Raw genomic sequence first — 16,623 nt, forward strand, 5'->3', positions numbered from 1 at the left:
CTACAAAACGACATACCACACATCCCCTGCAGCTATAGGAAGCGATTATTTCAATGTAAGCTCAATTGCGCAAAGTGCTTAATACCTAGACTATGGAAGAAACATGTATTGCCTACAACAACTATGTGGTTAAATTAAGTGGATTATGTTTTAGCATTAGAAAAAATACACTATGCGTTTAAAGGGAGGCAAGACTTTTTTGCAGATCTCCTATTTTTGTGGGAACAATAAAAGCTGTGATAGTCATATTTATCTTTCTGTCCAAATATTGGTTTTCCTGTTAAGATCAAACCTGAACTATACCTGCCTATGCTTACTTGTGTTCTTAATCTTACATATGTGTCGAGGGATTGCCTATTATTTAAGATTGATGACCTGAACCTCCACAGGTTCAATTTACCCCTTTTTTTTTCCTCATGTGACAAATGTGAATACTCTGTACCTTTGTTTCTTTGTTTGCTGTTTTGAAAAATCAATAAAACATTTAACCCAAAAAAAAAAAAAGTCATCAAATGATTCTTAGCACATGCTGATGCATATAGTCCCTGCGGCATCATTCTAGTTCCCATCTAAATGAAAACGTTAAAAACAATGCTACACAGGACTGTTTATTTTTTATATTATGTCATCAGTCAAATGGAATCCTAAATACAGAAAGCAGTGTTTTGTTATACACAGTGCAAACGTGTTAGAAAACCAGTAACAGAACCAGGCAGAGCTCATATAATGACACATGGACATTTTATTGTGGCAACTGTTATTTTAGGCATTTCTTTATTACAATATAGAAAGCTGGCTAGTAAACACAAATGTAACAAAATTATGACAAACTAACCTTAGATAGAACGTTTTGGATGACATCGGCAGATTCAGCTGCACCACACATTTACTTTAAACACTTAAAAAAAACACATAAAAAAAAGCTTTTAATCAAACAGAACTTTGTGATAGGTCTGAGTTGACGAGCTGATATTAACCACGTGATGGTTAAAAGGCATTAGCAGTGCATTGCTGCAATTTTTAGCAGCTTAAGGGTTAAACAGTCTGCACCTGTACAATACATGACAAGTAACTATACATACAGCTGGTAAGATTGTAACAACCACAATAACTCAATGCTTAACATTGTAAAGGCAATATGAGTAATGCTTTAGTACATAATAAGAAGTAAATCTGTGTATGGACTATCATTTTATAGCAAGTCTCATCTCTGATAAACAAGTTCATAAAAGATACAGTAACTCCAACTCAATAACATTGATCAGTTTAGTTGTGTTTAAATAACATTAATGCATCTATTCCTTTTTTTAGCATTTATATAGCACATTTGTGATCTGGGAAAATGTACTTTGATACAAAGACAATCTCAATTTGCACCATTCATAAGAAATATGCACACTGTGGGCGATACAGCAGTAAACCGAAATCAGCATTATTTATAGGGACATGAAACAGTTTGAGATTGTAATACAAAATGTTTACTAACTATGAGTAGTAAAACAAACTTTGCAATATATTTTCACTATTTATTTTGCCCCTTTTTCAGTCATATATCTCTAATAATTGTGGGTTTTCTAATTCTGAGAATTTGTAGTGTATAATGAAGGCTTTACAAACCTAATTCTGCCATAAGATATACAAAGGGGGAGAGGGGGGACATTGTTAAAGTACTCAGCAGTAGCAAGAGAAAGTCAGTAAACAGATCGACTCCAATACTGTGAGTTGTAGCCACACACGGGCGTGAAATTACTGGGAAAGTAGTTACAACATATTGATACACAGAGGCCTTTCATTTAAGTTTGTTATTTCTTCCTGATTTATTTGCTACATTTAAAGTATTCAATCAAGATAAACTTAGCTCAACAAATACAAAGTTGCTCTCATAGTTACAGACTGCTCCTATATTTTTTTTCAATGTCAAAGTATGGCAGTGTGATTGCTTTTTATATTAACTTGCGGCTTTGTTGTGAATAACTTTAGGCTTATATAAGAGTTTATTACTGACCACAGAATTTTAGAATACTCTGATAAAAGCTAAATTTTATTATTTTGTTTATACATGATTTAGATGGGATTGAGTACTATTTAGTATACTCTTTTTTTATGAGTTATTCACACATTTTATACTAACCCTGCCCCATATCTGTCCCTAAGTGGAATCAACAAATAAGTTACTGTAAAACAATAAAGGGGCAGGAAACTCCAAAATTTTCATTCATGATTTGAATAGAACATACAATTTGAAACAACTTTCCAATTTATTTTTATTATCAAATTTACTTCATTATCTTCTTATCCTTTGCTGAAGGAACAGCAATGCACTACTGCCAGCTAGCTGAACACATCTATTTAGCCAATCACAAGAGACGAATGTGTGCAGTCACCAATCAGCAGCTAGCACCCACTTGTGTAGGATATGTGCGTATACTTTTTCATCAAGGGATACCAAAAGAACGAAGCACATTTGAAAATAGAAGTGAATTTAAAAGTGTCTTAAAATTACATGCTCTATATAAATCCTGCAAGTTTAATTTTGGCTTTCCTGTCCCTTTAAGTTCTGCTAACAAAATGAGCTTGCTACCTTTGATCTTGTGCTTTAGTTTCCACAAATCATGTACCACTGCAGGCCAATCTTTCACATGGAATCGGATTGGTTCTGAGTACACCAACATTCATGCATTGCACTAGTTTACAATGTGGATATAAACCACAACCATGCTGTGTTTTCTGTCTGAAGGGGATAGAGAAACCACAGCTCCCATTAAGTCAGGAAGTCAAAATGCATTAAAAGGTCAAAAGTTCAGGAATATAAATAAGAATGTATAAATAAATTAAAAGCAATCACTGTATCCCTCGCTATAACCAAACTACTAAATGTTTTCCTATTAGTAATCATCCAACATATTCGTTAGCTTTAATCTCCCAGTAAGATGTTTAGTTAAGGGAAATAAAATAACACAGTGATATATATTTATTCTTTATTTTGCCTGGTTTTGCAATAAAATACCTCCGACTACTGTTTTATTTCTACATCCTCCATAGGGGCTGGGGTGACTATTATATTTGAGTATGGCAAATTATTCCTGTAAAATGCTATACAGTGATTGGTTAGAACAGAGAACAAGCTCATTTACATCAATCCATAATTAGCCGAAGTAAAGGATATCAGGAACATGGGTTCTTCCAGGCTGGAAGTGGTATACTGCTCTTAATTTGCAAAATCTTGTAATCTGGGTTGACAGAATTAGTGTTAAGTGGTACAAAAACATTCCTTTTGCAATGCAGTACTTAATTGCTGATTTGTGATAAAAGTGTTTCATGTCCCTTTAAGTCAAAAACCTTTTCATCTTACTCAAAATAAAAAATCTTTTTCATTTTTCACAATCTGTCATAAAATCATAAACCTGCATACCTTCTATAAAGGGGCAAAGAGGCTGATACTTTGGTCCATGCTGTATTTGTTCCAATGTTAAATTATAAATGTCTCAGTGCAGCGTTAGCAACTCGTGACAGGAAACAGTTGAACCTGCACTTAAGTGAATCTGTTAAAGTTCAGTCTTCAATTTATGCAGCAAGTCTGGCTGATCTATTTTCTCATTTAGTTCAAACCAGCGATTAAAGGCTAGCAAGGCAACATTCTTAGCAGCTACAGCACTCATCTCCACAGAACTAGCAGCCCACTCCATGCCGCTAATATGGTACAAACCGTCATGGAGGACTATGGGGGGCAATGTGCGTGAAGAACCTGTGGATCCATAGCTGGGAAAAGCTTGCCATTCTATCACCTGCACAGAGTAGTAGGACTTAAATAGGGTTTTTAACTGATGTCTATCCAGGGCACGTGGAGACAGCACTCGCCAAACTCCAGCCTCCTGTGGTGGCTTTCGACGGTAGCCCATGGATACATTGGTGGGACAAAGGCTTTCTAGGCTGTGGAAGAAAGAGTCTGGATTGTCTGAAGACAGGACACTAGAAAAAGGGAAAAGCTTTGGATCTGGGAAGCCAAAATAAGAAGAGTTAAGGTAGCCATGTACAATGGAGGTCACCAAACGGTGGTAAGAACCGGGGACTTCTGGTATTGGAGGCTGGAAGTTCAGAAATGAAATGGAGTAACCAGCCTTGTGTAATGGAGCAGCCACAAACACCAGGTCATAGTAATCAGAGCCAAGGCTTCCATCTTGCTCAAACTGAACTTCATACTGAGCCCTTTTCTCTGAAATGAAACAGAAACGACAACTAAATGAGTGCACAGAATATATAATTTGCATATTATGTAGCTCATCTAATCTAAGTCCTGTTCAAAAACGTATAGCAAATCCATGTCTCAGACTGTTTATAAGAAGATACAATAGTTCTATGTGCGCCCTAGCAGGACATGCAAATTACGTCTATTTTTTCTGAACACACTATAAAAGAAAGCCTATCTGTATACATTAGGTGTTAAGGACATTGTAGGATTTAGCTGTTGGATTGAATATCAGATACCCCCTTGGAAGAGTAGAAGACTGGTATAACATTGGACACTGATACTGGGTAAGCTTGGGTGTGTGAGGCTGATGAACACAAACGTGTATATAAGAGCACTGATCACAGGTTAACTGTCGTTGTACACAAACTGTAGCCTGGGAGCTAAAATTTGCAGTTGAAAAAGATAATATTTAGAGGAATCTGATTTTATATTTTGCTCTGCACAAGTGATGTTTTACAGCATATTTATTTGGGACAGTTTGCTGCTATACCACAATAGTGATTCTAGCTACTGATCCTATTTTAAATGCATCATGCAGTTTATATGGATTATTGTCAATTTATGATGGAATCAACACAGCTTTGGATGATGAAGAAAATCTGTTTAGCTTTAATATTGGACTTAATGGTGTATCCTACATGTGTTAATAGTAACAGTAAGTGTTTTTGTATTTTGGAGGTATTTATAGCAAACAATAGGAAAAAAACTGGTGCTTTGTTATGACGTTGTGAATATATATATATATATATAACAAGAGCAAGGCCTTAAAATATCAATTCTAGCAATTCTTCAAGCAATATGAATGCATTGGACAGATTGAATTTACCACCAGCCACTTTTACATTTTCCTTCCTTGAAGCCTTTCTATATGATAGATTAAATTTACAGTGCTCTCTACTGGCTTATGGGAATACAGCAGTGTGCAAAGCCTAGCAATGCCAACTAGATTTGCCTATTTCTTTATGGCTGAGTGTTTAATTAATAACTTTCCTGTCATAGGTATTATAGCACTTTCTGGCAGTCAAAGGGTTAAAGAGGCAATGTAAAGCTCTACATTGTATTTTTCATCAGTGATTAAAGGGACAGTGTACATCAATTTTCATATAACTGCATGTAACAGACACTACTATAAAGAAGAATATGCACAGATACTGATCAATACCCAGTATAAAACCTTTTAAAAAACTTACTTAGAAGCTCCCAGTTTAGCACTGTTAATAAGGTTAGGCTGGGACACCCAGTGAAAGGGTGCGCTGATAGAGTAATCAAGTACCTGACTACTAAACAATAGGCTTCCAAAGGTTATACAATATGCTGCTAATAGTCAACAATTACTTTTAGAAGTATCAGTTGTACATTTCCTATAAAAGCCCATTGACACAGTATAATGGATAGAGGTTATTAAAAAGAAATTTAGAAATTCAAAATATGGACAAAATATGTTGGTGGATAAAGCACAAAATGTCAATGGATAAAACGTAACTTTTTCATATGGTCAAAAAAATAAAAAAAATAAAGACCAAACATTTACCAAGGAATATTCAGATCAGGGCTTGACAAATTTGTCCAAAATCTAGTAGCCAGCAGGAAAAATTAGGAGCCAGCAATTATTAGGCAGCCACCTGATATATATATATATATATATATAAAATAGGTTTTAACTTCTTTCTCCATGCCATAATTTTTACAAACCTGAATGTCAATATAGTCTTTTAATATATGTGATGGTATTTTATGTCACTTTTTTTTCCCTAAGAGTTTTTATTGAAGATATGTTTTAAACAGGTTTATACATAAGACATTGTATTTGAGTCGTATTTGAATAATGAATACATATTCAGTGAGAATTAAATAATAAACATTGAACTTCATGAACAAACCTATGTTCATTTATCGTACAAGATTCATAAATGTCCTTATTGCTTGATATGAGTCCATTTGATTGCTGTCCGTACATTTTAACATAAGAGACATCTGAACTACTTGTATTTATGATACATCGTATTTAGGTAAAACATTATACATAACCGTCCTGAGAGGTAGACATTATTTACAGAGACATATTTTTTTTTGTCACTTTTAAATGGTTTGCTCAAACTCACTCCCAATCTGCACTTATGTTCACATAGCAGACAGCAAAAGGGTTACGTTTTAGGGCATCAGGCTGAGGCATAGTTCTCCTGTCAGTGCAGTGTGTGCGTGACCACTCTTCTTTCGCCAACTGCTCCAGGTCTCTCAGATTGGAAGGGTTCCTTTTTCCAACTGCTGTTTTGAGATCTCTCCACAGATGCTTTATGGTATTGAGATCTGGACTCATTGCTGGCCAGTTCAGTACTCTCCAGTGCTTTGTCTTAAACCATATCTGGGTGCTTTTTGACGTGTGCTTTGGGTCATTGTCCTGCTGTAAGACCCATGACCTCTGACGGAGACCAAAATTTTTGACACTGGGCCCTACACTGCACCACAGAATTATTTGGTAGTCTTCAGATTTCATAATGCCATGCACACAGTCAAGACATATAGTGTCTGAAGAAGCAAAGCAACACCACAAAACATTAGTGAACCTCCATCATGTTTGACTGTAGATCTGTATTCTTTTCTTTAAAAGACTCATTTCTTTTTCTGAAAACAGTAGCATGATGGGCTTTACCAAAAAGTTGTAAATTTGTTTTGTCTGTCCACAGCACATTTTTACAAAAAAGGATTTTGGCTTTGTCAGGTAAGTTTTGGCAAACTCCAATCTGTCTTTTTTATGTTTCTGTGTCAGCAGTGGGCTCCTCCTAGGTCTCCTACTATAGCGTCTCTTTTCATTCAGATGGCGATTTATAGTGCCAACTGACACATTTGTACTCTGTGGCTGTGAAGGTCAGCTTGAATTTGTCTGGAAGTTGATCAAGGTTCTTTATCCACCATTCTAACAATCCTTCCTTGCAATCTTTAAACAATTTTTCTCTTTTGTCCATGTCTAGGGAGATTAGCTACAGTGCCATGGGCTGTAAACCTCTTGACAATATTGCGCACAGTGGACACAGGAACATTAAGACCTTTGGAGATGGACTCGTAACCTTGAGATTGTCCATGCTTTTCCAGAATTTTTGTTCTCAAATCCTCAGACAATTATTTGCTGCTCTTTCTCTTCTCCATGCTCAGTGTGGCACACAGAGACACACAACAGAAAGGTTGTGTCACTATTTTAATTGGTTGCCAGTGTGATTTCTATATTGTCAGCACCTGTTAATTGATACAGGTGAGTTTAATTACAAATTACAGGAGCATCAGAAACTTGGAATGCAATTATTTCTTACACTCTTGAGAAGGTGCCAATAATTTTATCCAGTCCATTTTTGGAGTTTTGCGTGAAATCTGTTAGATTTGGCTTTTTTTCTCCACTTTTTTTGTGTCATACCAATACAAACAGAAGAAATAAAAATATGCATATCAGCACACATGGTCCTAAGTATTTAAATTTATTAATAAAGTTTTAGTACCACTCGTGGTATTTTAATTAAAGCATAATGTTTATTTAAAAAAAATGAATAAAAAAAACAGTTAATAAACAAACTGCAGCAAATATCTCGGCTGAATATTATGGCTTTATAAGGGAGTAAAATATTGGTCACACAGAGTTTAGGAATGCTTTATTCACTTACATAAATATAATAACAATATTACTGCTATCAAATACTGTATACACTATGGCTTCACAAAAGAATATTACATTTATCACAGGGAGCTTAGATAATTAATTCCCTATTAACCCCTTCTTATTGACGTTAGTGCTTAGTAGCAGAGATCCTTAACTTATTGAAAAATATTTTAAGAATTGGTTGCTTTAGAAAACTCCCCACAGGTCCCTGTCTAGCCATGACTTTATTTGAAAAAGCATCTCATTGTGCAGGACTCAGAAGGAAGAAGTTACCACTGCTAGTAGTGCAATGGCGCTGCACTACAGCCCTGTTTGTTTCAAAAGTAGCCCTGTTTCATACTACACTGTGCACAAATAAAGCATTGAGGGTAGGAACTAGCTTTATTTGTGCACAGTGCAGTATGAAACTGGGCTACTTTGGAAACAAACAGGGCGGGCTGCAGTGCGGAGTCATTACACTATTAGCAGTGGTAACTGCCTCCTTCTGAGTTTTGCACAATGAGATGCTTTTCAAATAAAGCCACGGCTAGACAGGGAGCCAGGAAAGGGTAAATATATGCAAGGACATGTATGAGCCTCACACACAGGGCGTACTGACAGGAGAACTCCCCTCTGGATGATGACTCTCACTTTGCGGCACAACAACAAAGTTCATGTGAACAGCCCACAGAACCGCACCCCCTCTACCCGCGCAGCATTCTGGGGCCTGTAAATGAGTTGGTTGCGGCCTAGAAATTAATGAGCCGCACCAGGCTAAATTTAGATGCGGCTTATAACGGCAAATAGCGGTAGGTGAGACAACTGGCAGGACACTTTTGGGGATCAAAATATTGGCGCCAGGGGTTAATTTCAAGGCGCCAGTGGCACCTAAGCACACGGATTTGTTGAGCACTGATTTAGATAATTTTTATACAGCTTGTAATATTTCAAAATCGAGTTTTTACATATTCACCTACTCTTCTGCCTCCTGTAAAAGAGGATTATAACTAAATTTCATTCAGATCCCGTATACTGGCAAATTTTTATCCCCTTCTAGGACTACAAAAAAATCCTAGTGTGTGCTTCTATTTTTCATAGAAGAAATAGTGTTGAGTTACTATTGAGAATGAAACATTCTGTTCCTTATAGATTAGCAGCAATATTACATTGTCTTCTTTCATCACTATATCATATTTCTCCACCCAGTACTTAGGATGATACACAAACATCTAATAATTATGGATGCTATCCATGCTGGGGTTCTTCCTGTTGTAATAACATAAATAAAAGTGCCATTTTTTTCAACATCAATCAGCTAATGCAGAAGCCCTAATATTGGGAAACACAATATAAAAGCTAAATATCTGACCCCAGGTTAAGATTCCATGGAGGAGAAATTGGCTTGATTATAGGTTTAATATGGACTAGAGTCTGAACCAAACCATGAATATCAGGAAGATTAACTGCCCCTTCTGAGATTAACTGCCCCTTCAGAGAACTGGTAGGTAGGCCCTTATCTAGACCATTCTGTAAGAAATGTAAAATCCTATGATTTCTGAATGAATGCCAGGAAAAAAACATGTTTTACACACCAAGAAATAGAGGCCTTCCAGAACTTATGATAGATATTCCTAATTGCAGGCTTAAAAGCAATGAATTAAGGTTTCAATCAACCACTAAGTCTAAGGACTAAACATTTAAATTCCATGCCATCAAGTAAAAAAACAGACCTTAAGACAGAAGGTCTGACCGCAGAGATAGAGGCCAAGGAGGACAGCTGGACATTTGAACCAGACCTGCCTACTAAATCCTGTCAGGCCAGGCTGGAGCAATCAGGATTACTGAAGATTTCTCTTATCTTGGAAATCACTCTGGGTAGAAGTACTATGAGGAGGATCCCTGGACCTTGCAAAGTACCTGGGAATGTTTGTTACTATCAGATCTATCTCTGGGAGAACCCAAAGATCCACAATCTGATTGTACACATCCTGGTGAAGAGACCACTTTCCAGGATGTAGAGATTAACGACTGTGAAAGTCCGCTTCCTAGTTCACCCCTAGAATATGAATCACAGAAACTAGACAACAATTTGTTTCTGACCATGAGAGAATTCGAGACATAAGCCACTGCTGTGACATTATCTGTCTGAAAACAGAGATGAGATTCTCTTTTCATCAGAGGCCAAGCTTGAAACGCCATGAAAATTGCACAGAGTTCTAGAACATTTGTAGGTAATCTCGCCTTCCGAGGATCCCAAACTTCCTGTGCTTTTAAAGACCGCAAAACAGCTCCCCAGCCTGTGAGACTTGCATCTGTAGTGATTTACAGTCCAGGTAGGACAAGCAAAAGAAGCCTCTAATAAACTGATGATTCAACCACCAAGTCAGAAACTGACTTGTATTGGGATTCAAAAACATCTTTTAAAACAGTGGAGTATAGTCTCTGCTCCACTAACGAGGCATACAAAGCTGAAGAGGCTTCATGTAAAAACAAGCAAATGGAATTGCATCTGAAGTTGCAATCATCAGACCTAGAACTTAATACAAATAACAACCGAGGGGAAAGAGAGAGACTGAAGGTTCAGACAGGCTGACACTAATCTTAACCTTCTCTGCTCTCCAATCTATTTGAAAACCCCAAAAAGTTACCTGTGTTAGAGGAATCAAAGAACTTTTTTGGAAAATTGATCCTCCAAATATATTGTTGAAGAAACAACAAGAGCTGGTTGGTGTTAGATTCTGTTAAAGAAAAAAGACAGAACCTGAACCACAATGTTATCCAGGTATGGAAAAACCACAATACCCTGAGTTCTGATTACAGACTAAAGGGCACCCAGAACCTGTATGAATATTCTTGGAACTCTAGCCAGACCAAATGGTAGAGCAACAAACTGAAAATGCCTGTCCAGAAAGGCAAACCTCAGAAACTGGAAATGTTTTCTGTGAATTTGAACATGGAGGTAAGCATCCTTTAAATCTATTTTGGACATAAACGGACCTTACTGGGGAAAAAAAAGGCAGAATAGACTAAAATGATGAAAGATGGAATCCTTGCAAACTTGTTCAGAGCTTTCAGATCCAGAACTGGTCTTAAAAGTACCTTCCTTCTTTGGAACAGTGAAGAGATTTGAATGAAACTCTATCCCCTGTTACTGCAAAGGAACTGGAACAATCACTCCCATAGCTTCCAGATCTGAGACAGACTGGAAAAAAGCTTGAGCTTTTACAGGATTCCTTTGAACATTATATAGACAAAACCTTCCTCCGGGAGGCCTTATTCTGAATCCTATTCGATATCCCTGAGAAACTATATTCAGAACCCAGGAATCTGAAAAAACTGAAACCAAGCCTTCTGAAAGAGGCTTAACCTGTCCTTATAAGAACTTCTGGATCGGGGGCCGCACTTTCATGCAGTTTTAGTAGTAGGGATAGATCTTTTACCCTTGTTTTGACTCCAGTCAGCACTAGGTCTCCAGACTGAGCAAGAGGTGCCTTGCTTCTGAGCAGAGGAGTCAACTTTTTGTTCCTTATTCTGATGAAAGGAGCGAAAACTATTAGAAGCTTTAGATTTCTCTCTATGCTTACCAGATAATTCCACAGCTTCATTCCATACTGTTGAGAAATACTGAACCTGGCCACCAGGAGGAGGCAAAGACACTCCAGCCAAAAGCTTAAATACCTCTCCCACTTCCCCCATCCCCCAGTTATTCTGCCGAGGGAACAAGGAACAGTAGGAGAAATATCAGGGTATTAATTGTGCCAGAAGAAAAATATAATTTAGAGGGCCGTCCATTGGAGAACACGGGCGGGGGCCGTCGACTCTCCTTATACAGAAGGAAATTAATCTGGTAAGCATAATTTGTTTTCTGCCTTAATATAAGGAGAGTCCACGGCATCATTCCTTACTGTTGGGAAACTTATACCCAAGCTCTAGAGGACACTGAATGATAACGGAAGGGACAAAAAGAGAGGTGGACCCTAATCTGAGGGCACCACAGCCTGCAAAACCTTTCTCCTGAAATCTGCTCCAGCCGAAGCAAAAATATCAAACTTGTAAAATTTAGAAAAAGTGTGTAAAGAGGACCAGGTAGCCGCCTTACAAATCTGATACATAGAGGCCTCGTTCCTAAAGGCCCAAGAGGAAGCCACTGCTCTAGTAGATTTTTTTAAAATTATTATTTAGGACAACTAAAAATAAATATTAGCCAGAGAAAAGGCCAGGCAGGCTGTTTGGTTTGCTGCGTCACTGTCAAATAGCTTTTACTGGTGTTAGTTACTGACTGTCTGTAGTACTAGTCTATACTACAGCACAGAACTAGTTTACTAACTGTAAGTTACAGTTACAGAGAGAGTCAGACAGGCTGTGAAATGGATGATAATGTTCCAAACCGGAGAACAGACCCTAATTTTTTTATTTACCCTTAATTATCTGCGTCACAGACAGTCGGATAACTTTTACTGGTGTTAGTTACTGACTGTAGTAAAAGTTATCTGACTGTCTGTGACTAGTACTACAGACAGTCAGTAACTAACACCAGTAAAAGTTATCTGTCTGTGACGCAGCAAACCAAACAGCCCGCCTACCCCTTTCTCTGGCTGTTCCCAATCCAGAGTATAATTAAATAAAAAAATTAGGGTCTGGTCTCCGGTCTGGAACAAACATGATCATCTATTTCACAGCCTGTCTGACTCTCTCTGACTGTAACTGTAACTTACAGTTAGTAAACTAGTACTGTGCTGTAGACTAGTACTACACAGGCAGTAACTAACACCAGTAAAAGTATTCTGATTGATTGTCTGTGACGCAGCAAACCAAACAGCCTGCATGCCTGCCCCTTTTCTCTGGCTGTTCCCAATCCAGAGGGTAATTAAATAAAAAAAATTAGGGTCTTGTCTCAGGTCTGGAAACATGAGCATCCATTTCAGCCTGCTTGTCTGACTCACTTTCTCTGTAACTTAGTTAGTAATTTTAGTAAACTAGTTCTAACTGTCACTGTGCTTGCTGTAGACTAGTAGTCTGTACTAGGTTTGCTGCGTCACAGACTCACAGACAGTCAGTCAGATAACTTTTACTGTTAGTTACTGATACTGACTGTCACTGTAGTCTACAGCACGCACAGTTTATAAAGTATGTGAAACAATCTGTATTCCTTAATAATTTATAAGAGTTGCCAGGCAATTATTTTTTTAAGTAAAATATGAATACTACAGCATTGAATTTATTTCTTCTACAATATTTTTTTCTATCAGGAATTCAATATCTGTAGTCTAGTTATTAGAGAACTAACAACTTACTAAAGCAGTGCCTACAGACTGAGTCACTGTCAGACAGCGCTTGGTCACTCACTCAGGCTGCAGGCAGGTATCTCAAGGCCCAGAGCAGGTGACAGGCTCCGACAGCAAGTGGAGCAACAACTTCAAGCCAGCAGCAAAGAGCACTCAGTCAGCTCACTGTCTTTCCTGCTAGTACTCAGTCTGAGGCAGAGGGCAGCAGCCGGTATGATGCATCACTGAATTCATGATGTAGGGTGTGACGCCGCCCGGCCAGCCCCAAACAAGAAACAACCCACAAATCAGCGGTGATGGTGCATGTGCACGGCGCCGACCACGAGCAGCACAGCGGCACTCACAACTGGAGTTACTGTCTGAGTGAGACCTCAGAGTCGAGACTAGAGATGAGTGCCGTCTGGAGAGGGTGGAGTCAGGGGGTGGAGGGACAGCCTAGGAAGAGATTTCTCTGTCGTGTTAATAAGTTGCTTGCTAACTTAGTTGCTGTTATTAGTTCTGCTCCTCTGTTCTGACTGCTTGATAAAGTAAGTTGCTAAGCAGCAGCCGCCGCCTGCCCAGTCATTCAGAGGCTCAGAGCAACTAACTACCACTGTACAGACCAGTACAACACTACAATCCGTTTCAAATATCTACAGTCAGCAGCCAACAGTAACACAGCACTCACTCACAGCAAACTAATTTAAAAAAAAAAGTAAAAAAAAAAAGTTAAAAAATGTTAATTGGTTTTTTTTTTAGATAAAAAAAGTTACAAAAAAAAAATAAAAATACACTGACTCTGTGGTGCCCCTGCTGCAATGCGCCTGTAGACACATGCCTACTGTGCCTAATGGCAAATCCGGCCCTGCTTATGATAGATGCGACGAGTAACCGGCTTACGAGCTTGAATGAGAGTATCAATCACTCTCTCAGAAAAAACTCTCTTGGCTAGGACTAATCGTTCAATCTCCAGGCAGTCAGCCTCAGAGAATCTAGATTTTGATGAACAAAAGGACCTTGTTCCAGCAGATCCCTGTGACAAGGTAACTTCCACGGAGGAGAAGATGATATCCTCACCAGATCCGCGAAGGCCACGATGGAGCAACCAGTATCACTGATGCCTGATCCTGCTTGATGCGGGCCACTACACGAGGAAAAAGTGGTAACAATGGGAAAAGGTAAATTAGACTAAACCTCCAAGGCACTGCTAATGCGTGTATGAAAAATAGTAAGAGAAGCTCAAAAAACGGCTTAATAGATTAAACAAGTGCAATAACACATAAGCACTTACGTTAAAATAAAGAACATTCAGCATCCATATGAAATCAATGTCTGATGAAATATGCATCTGTTCATTGAGGCCCGCGAGCAGCCCAACATCCAGAATCTTATTGAACACCAGCCCCAAAAGAAGCGGCGTCTTACGTCATGACTGTCAGCTGAAGCGTCCCCCATCAGGCGGGTAGTCCTCAATTCAGGAGTCCAAATATTAAAGATCAATTGGTTAGAGCTGATGTTGGTAGTCATAAGCATCACCAGAAAACTATTACTGGTAAGCGACGTACTGGTTGTTATCCTTGCCTTTCCTGTATAAATTGTAATTCTATGATTAAGGGAGGAGAATTTTTTCATCCCTATACAGGTAGAAAATACCGAATTAAAGAATATTTGACTTGTAGGACAGAGTTTATCATTTATGCCGTTAAGTGTCCATGTTCATTGGTATACATTGGACAATCGACAAGAGAGGCACGTGAGAGAATATCTGAGCACAAGTCAAATATCAGATGTGGCAAGGATGCTCCAGTGTCTGCGCATTTTTTACAAGCAGGGCACAGTATTAGCCAATTACGTTTTCAGATCTTGGAACATATACACATGCCTAGGAGAGGGGGTGATAGAGAGGCCTTATTGAATAAAAGGGAGGCCTTTTGGATTAATGAACTTAACACCTTATGGCCTAAAGGCCTTAATAGGGAGTGTAATTGGACAACATTTAAAATTTAAAAAATCAAGCAAGACAAATAGGTTAATCCTGTTAGTAAGCTTAGGGGTTTGCATTTCCTTGGTTATATATTTAAATCTAGCATCATAATGGATTATGCCCTAATTAGTAAGTCAAAAAGGTCATTTGAGTGACATTATTGGACATATATTTTTGGCATTATCTATCTATGTACTGAGTATCCATTAGTTTTTAATTTCTGACTTATTGTTATATGGGTATCCTTTGTTGAAGGATTCCCATATATATCAATTTTTAATTCTATATATAGTCCATTCGGTTGATTGTGATTCTATATATATATATGGTAATTAAGAGATTCTGATATGAGTATTGTGATTAATTTAAAATTTTAATATATTTGAATATTTCTAATATACCTATTTTCACTAGTATATTCACATTGAATTTAGTTGTCACTAATATTATTCAATTCTAACTTTTTACTTTCTATTTCTATTTTTATAGGATCACTTGGCACTTTGTTTATGAAGTTGATTTTTGCAATATATACAATGTATAATGTTTTGCAACACATTTGTATTTTTGTAACTGCAAGAAAATGTATTTTGACATGCAATATTCAAGTCCACCACTGGAGGGTGATATATGTGCAATTTCTTCACAATTGTTTGGCGCCATTATGGCTATTTAAATGATGATTTGTTTAATTTATGTCAGGCTTGAGAAAGGGCTTATTGTTAGCCCGAAACGTTGCTGTATTTGACCTGTGTTTAAAAAATAAAAAGTCACTTTGTTCACTGCTGGAGACTACCTTCTTTTGCTTAGTCCTCAATTCAAACAGGTACAGGACACATCAACAATATCTCTACGCGTTTCATCCACATCCCAGCCGGACTTTTTACAAGAGTACTTGTCAGATGATTGAATAAAAACTTATAAGTTCCATGGCTTCCGTTTGTAATTTATACTTAATGGAACAGCGCTCTCTGTTGGACAATAAGTAATATAACAACCACATGCAACAGCTAAATCATTCTTGCTACAACAGTATTATCTTAAAGCATAAATAGAGACATTCAAAACATTAACCCAAACAGAGAACTATATAAAATTACAATAAATAATTAAGCATCCAGAATAAAAATGTGTGTATATATATATATATATATATATATATATATACACATACACACACACACATTAATAACAATACATCCTACTTATAATAAATGTACTCATTAACATGAATTGATCAATAGAAGGAAATATATTAATACATTCAATCCCCATAATACAAAAACAAATAATGACTAAATGTATATCTGATGGATCAGCTATATGTTTATATGTATGTCTACATATAGGCTGCTAGGTCCAATTCAGCATTTAAACCTCTGGGATGTAAACATCCAATTTTATAAATCCAGTAGTCTCAGAGCCAACAGCCTATTATGTACATTAGGAGGGATCCAATCAATGACCCTCACTTTAAGAGAAGAGGGATTACAGTTCTGTA

General features: G+C 37.5%; 1 protein-coding gene across 1 annotated transcript in view; it reads right to left on the minus strand.

The window, feature by feature from the left end:
- Nucleotides 1-724: 724 nt before the first annotated feature.
- Nucleotides 725-16,623, minus strand: part of PCYOX1L (prenylcysteine oxidase 1 like) — a 138,199-nt gene continuing 122,300 nt past the window's right edge. Inside the window, exon 6 of the mRNA XM_053717104.1 lies at nt 725-4,213. Coding sequence (XP_053573079.1) covers nt 3,546-4,213 — 668 coding nt within the window. The 3' untranslated portion in view covers nt 725-3,545. The remainder of the gene's footprint in view (nt 4,214-16,623) is intronic.

Source organism: Bombina bombina, chromosome 6, assembly GCF_027579735.1.
Source record: "Bombina bombina isolate aBomBom1 chromosome 6, aBomBom1.pri, whole genome shotgun sequence".
Taxonomy (NCBI): domain Eukaryota; kingdom Metazoa; phylum Chordata; class Amphibia; order Anura; family Bombinatoridae; genus Bombina; species Bombina bombina.